The sequence below is a fragment of the Puma concolor genome, chromosome E1 (assembly GCF_028749965.1).
Source record: "Puma concolor isolate L17-30 chromosome E1, mPumCon1.1.hap2, whole genome shotgun sequence".
Classification (NCBI taxonomy): Eukaryota; Metazoa; Chordata; class Mammalia; order Carnivora; family Felidae; genus Puma; species Puma concolor.
In genome coordinates, this window is record NC_141680.1 from 57,106,693 (window position 1) to 57,112,054 (window position 5,362).

A 5,362-nucleotide genomic window follows, 5' to 3' on the forward strand; every position below is an offset into this window, starting at 1 on the left:
TTTTGGAATCTAGACCTTGTCTGGAATGTGGGGTGCTCGTGACTGATAAAGAGGCAATCCGACTCCCTTCCTCCCTCCCCAACACCCCATCTCCACCTGGCCAGTTCCACTGCATCAACCTACAAATACCTGGGAGAAAGGAGTTTTTCTCTAGACCCTCCCCGGGAAGGGTGGGGCTAGCAAGGTCCATTCATGCCCCCTCCCACCAGCCTTCACACCTGCTCAGGGTGGGTCCCATGAAAGATCAGAGTCTTTTGGTGGACAGAACCATACAAAGCCTAATTAGCCAAATTGAGGGGAGGGGGGCACCCTCTGGAAGTCAGGGCTCAGAAATTGCCCAGCTAAGCCTCTTGAAAAAAAGTCCAGCAAGGGGTCCTGGAGGCCCCCAGATTTCCCAGGCTGGCCCATTTGGTTGCCCTTACCTGCCCTGTTCCGTGTGGGGGTGGGGACCTTCGAGAAAACCTAATGAAAGGTGGGGGAACCCCGCACCTCTGGGACCATCCTTGGGCTGTTTTTACCCGGGAGCTGGGTAGTTCAATCATCCCCTCGGCTCGCTGAGCATGGGTTTATTCAACCAAGAGCACTGCCTTCGAGGCAGCTGTGAAATCAGCTCCTGAAACCAAGCATCTGGTCTACCACCCCTCCCCTGGACGCCACCCCAGCTCCAAGGCCACCAGCACCTGGCCGCCCAGGGGACCAATGGAGGCACCTCCATTCGTGGCACGCCTCCCACATGCCTAAGGCCATCAATGCCAGGCCTCTATTTCCCACTCCAGAGGCGCCCCCCGCCCCCCGGCCCACTTGGCTACTTGGGGGTCCGGATGAGGGTGTGGTAGACCGGCTTGACGATGAGGTGCAGGTGCAGAGCGTTCTCCACCAGGTACTCGGAGTTGCGCCGCTGCAGGTCTGCGTGCGCCAAGAAGTCACCGGCCTCCTCGCTGCTCTGGTGGAAACTGTAGGCGTGGCGCACCAGCAGGCGGCCGTGCTGGCGCGCCCCCACCAGCACGGTCTTCTGGAAGCTCACACCCGCCGCGTCACCGCCGCTGCTGGCCGGCGTGACCACCAGGCGCGGCCGGCCGTCCTCTGGACGCGCGGCCGGCAGCGCGGTGCCCGCGGCGTCCGCGTAGACGGGCCGCAGGCTGACGGGCAGCCAGCGCGGCGAGAAGAGCACATTCCACGTGACCCGGCGTCCGGCGTCGTGGCCGCTCGGGCCCAGCTGCGTCTGGAAGCTGGTGCTGCGGTCGTCGCGGGCCGGGTTGTTGATGACCCACGGGGCGCCCCAGGCGGGCGCGAGGTAGTTGCGGGGCAGGAAGGCGCTGCCGTTGACGTCGAAGAATTTGGCGAAGTGCAGCGGCGAGGCGGCGTGGAACTGGTAGGCCTGCAGCAGGAGGTCGGCCACCGCGTCGCCGTGGCGCGCCAGGGCGGCCGAGCGCGCCTGCAGCTGGAACAGTTGCGCGGGCGGGATCATGGGATAGCGGATGGCCCGCAGCGCGCGCTCGGCCACGGCGGGGGGCGGCCGGGCGCGGCCCAGCCACGTCTCCAGCGCGTGGAACAGCTCCAGCTCGTCCTGCAGCACCAGGTCCGAGCGCGGCAGGAGCTGCCCCAGCAGCTCGGGGCTCACGGCGCCCCACTCTGCGCTCCCCGCCACGGCCGACAGGTTCCAGGCCAGGAACTGCAGGCAGCTCTGGCGCAGGGCCTCGTCCCCGGTGCTCACCGCGTAGTGGTACCAGCCCACCGCCGGGCCCGCGCCGCCCGCCAGGTGCGCGCGCATGTAGTCGGCCACGCCGCGCTGCAGGGACGCCACGCCATACTTGGTGGCCAGCCTGTGCAGGGGGATGGCCTGGGCCAGCAGCACGGTCAGCTCGCCGCAGTAGAGGTACCTGCGGGAGAGGCGTAGAGATGTGGCACGGGCAGGGCAGGGCCGGCTCTGCCCCACACGCGCAGGGGACCGGCCTTGGGTGTGGGCAAGGTGCAAGCGGAGCAGTGGACCCTGAGGCTTCCTGTCTTCCTCTCAAGGACCCTCCTCGCCCATCCTGCTTCACCCCTCTTCTTTACGCTTCTCTGGGGACATGGAAACAGCATGTCGTTACTGAGCATCTATCAGGTGCCCTGCTCTAGGCCACAAGACAGACGAGGCTCCTGCCATTGTGGGGTTTACAAGCCGGGTGCAGATCCATATCCTACTAGCAAGTGGGCAAATCATTCACCTTCCCTGAACCTTATGCTGATCAGCTGGGAAAGCGGGTAACAGGGCCGCTGTGACAGCTGTGGGGAGAAGGAACGAGGTGCGGGGGGGTAGGGGGGCGCTGGTTGCAGGGAAGGCCGTCAACAAGGGTTAATTCCCTCTACCCTCCCCCTTTGCTTGCAAGCTCCTCTTTCTCACTGCATCTTTCCTGTCTTCCGGCTGGCTCACTCACTCCCTGTCGCTGTCTGCTCCCATCCCCCTGGCCACCCTTCCTGCCAGGTCCCCACTGTCACGGGCTTTGCCCGGCTGTGGTGACAACTGCCCACAGCTGTCTCTTCTTTCCGCTGCATTTTAGTCTCACATGTTTGCCTCTGGGAATAAAAGATGGTTTCTCAGCCTCCCTTCCAGCGGGCGTGGCCATGTGACTGAATTCTAGCCAATCAGAGGTCCGCAGAGGCGCTGTATGGGATTGGGGGCGGGTGGGGGGGGGGGCCTTTTGCCCTTCTGTGTTACCCCTCTTCCTATTGCCTGGAATTCTGCTGCCGTCTTGTCTAAACTATTAAAACGGGGTTACTTTCTCTGACTCTAGTGTGAATGGCGCCCTTGTGCAGTACACTGGAAGGGAGCAGGAGATAGGAGAGAGAGCTGGCTTACTCTCCCTGGCCCTGAACTTCAAACCCTGACCAGACACAAAAACCACATGGAGGCTCTAAAACAAACAAACAAAAATGATAGCTGGGCCCAACCCCAGACCTGAAGCCGGTGATCCAGAGCCAGGTCCGGGAATCTGCAGTTTTTAAAAGCTCCCAAGGCCAGGTTTGGAAACAGCTCTGCCAGCATTGGTAATTGACATGAAAATGCACAGAGCTTGCAGGCAAGGGCAGGGGGGTCACGCTGCATTTTGCAAGAGGGCAGAGGGAGGAGGGATGCATGGGGTGGCTGCACTGTCATCCCCATGACCTCCGGGGGACGGGTGGACATCGTGTCCACTAAGGGGCTGAGAAGCCAGGGCCTTGGAAAGGGGTGAAGTCTCCCCCCTAACCCTTCCGCACCTGATGAACTTGTCAAAGACCGCAGCACAGTCCCGGGGCTCCTGAAGCACCGCCTCACTCTGGTTACTCAGCAGCTCCCGGAACAGCTCACTGTGCAAGCCCAGCAGCAAGCGGTGGGCGTGGAAGACCCGGACCTCGTCGGTGCCCGCAGCCTGCACCCGCAGGACCACATCGCTGGCATTGCCCTGCCGCAGAAGCTCTTGCAGGCGTTGGAGCAGCAGCTGGGAGTGGTTGATGGAGGTGCCCGTGGATTCCCCGCCAACATCGGCTCTCTGAGCTGCAGCGGGAAGGAACACGGCGCGGCTGAGAAGGCACCTGGGCCCCGGGGTGCGATCTAAGGGCACAGAGGGACCAGCTGGAGACGCGTGTGCTTGGGTGTGGGCAGAGGGCAGGCAGGTCTGGGGAGGCCGTGTGCCTACCCGTTTGTGCCCACGGAGCTTGTGGACACGTGTATGCACACACAGGCACATCCTAGGTGAGGAAGATTGTGAACCTGACCCTGAGCAGACCCTGAGATGATGCTCTTGCAAGGGGGGTTGTTGATTCCCAGCGAGGAGAGATCATGGACCAGTGGGGGACAAAAATGCTCAAAACTGATCTCCAGGATGCCAGACCCCCAGGCAAGGGTTGAGGAACCACTGGGTCCCCACCCCTCTCACCTCCTGATAAAAGCACAAACCAGCTGATTAGACAGGCATTCCGTACACAAATAAGCACTGTAGTCTGGGACTCTTGATACATGAGGGAAGTGACAGGAGTCAGGGTAAGGCTACTTGAGGTGCAGAAATCAGGGATGGCTCCCTGAGGAAGTGACAAGAAGGAGCCAGCCCTGCAAAGGCCCTTGAGAAGGATGGGCTCGGGGTGCTGGGAACAGAGGGAGGGTTGGGGGGGGGGGGTGTGGGCAGAGCACTGAGCGGGAGGGGCAGCATGAGAGGAGGCTGTGGAGAGGAGGAGAAGCTCTTTCCAGGCCCAGCTGCCCTCTTGGGTGCTGACCTCTGAGACTGAAGTCCACTTGCAGGAGGTGGCTTGTGGGGGACCAGAGAAAATACAGAGGTCAGGCTGCAGCTGGAAAGGGACTCTCACGGTCCCATCCGGCCCTTCTGCCATGTTTCTGGGGATGCCGTGAGGGTCAGATGGGGACATGCACTCAGTTACAGAAAACCCAGTGATAGAAAATGCAGCCAGCGGCTTCCCCAAGCAGAGAACAGTGTGAGGAGACTCAGAGGGAGACAAGGTGGGTGCCTGAGAGCAGCAGATGAGCACCTGCCCCAACACACACACACACACACACACACACACACACACACACACACAGGTCCATGGCCCATGTGGACTATGGCAGAGAAGGCTCACACGACAGCAGAGCATCTGTGTGTCAGAGAAAGGGGAACAGAGGGAGAAGGGGAGGGTGAGAGGTGGGTGGGCTGTTAATTTCCCAACCCCACCTCCCCAAGCTGTCACTATGAAGGCCCCGAATGCTGATGGCATTACACTCGGCCGCTGCCTGGGCCCACTTGTCTGGGGGAAAAGGTCTTCTTGCCGTTGAGACCCCTGCCTGCCCGCCCTGCCCTTTTTCCCTCTGAGGCCGGCCTCCTCCACAGAGTCTGCAGTGATCAAATCGCCCTGGCCTGCTGGACACCGCCCCCTCCCGGCCTCGTGGCGCTAGGGCCCAGCAGTCCTGCCTCTCTTCCCTGCCCTCCACCCTCACCCCACCCACTGCCCACTCACCTGCTCGAGTGGCCAGACCCACCAAGGTCAGGATGGCCCAGAAGCTGGCCCAGGACCCGGGCTTGGCATAGCCCAGCCGAAGCATCTTTGTGCCCCGCCCCTGAGCTCGCTGGAGGGACCTCGAAGCCCAGACCACTGTGCTCACATCCCTCTTCCTTATATAGGATTCAGCACAAGGGGATGGCACCCCCCTTCCGGGCCAGCTTCCCTCCCCCCACCCAGCCTCTGCTTCGGATTGGTGGAAACTGGCCCCAGCTGTTGCCCAGGCAACCACTTAAGCCAGAGAGCTGCGGCCTGGGGCTATTGTGCTGCCCGCGGGCCCCCGAGGGGGACAGATCCGGCACCCTCCCCCACATCTTCTACCACCCAGCGGAGCTGGTCCTTTCTCTCCTGGGAG

At 62.1% G+C, this 5,362-nt stretch overlaps 1 protein-coding gene across 1 annotated transcript; it reads right to left on the reverse strand.

Annotated features, from left to right (window-relative positions):
- Positions 1–551: 551 nt before the first annotated feature.
- Positions 552–5,121, reverse strand: BTBD17 (BTB domain containing 17). Its single transcript, XM_086687942.1, has 3 exons — positions 4,966–5,121; positions 3,238–3,514; positions 552–1,880 (listed from the first exon to the last, which is right to left on the reverse strand). Exons 1-3 carry the CDS (start codon positions 5,048–5,050, stop codon positions 806–808), a joined length of 1,437 nt encoding a protein of 478 aa, XP_086544068.1. The 5' UTR covers positions 5,051–5,121; the 3' UTR covers positions 552–805.
- Positions 5,122–5,362: the final 241 nt, after the last annotated feature.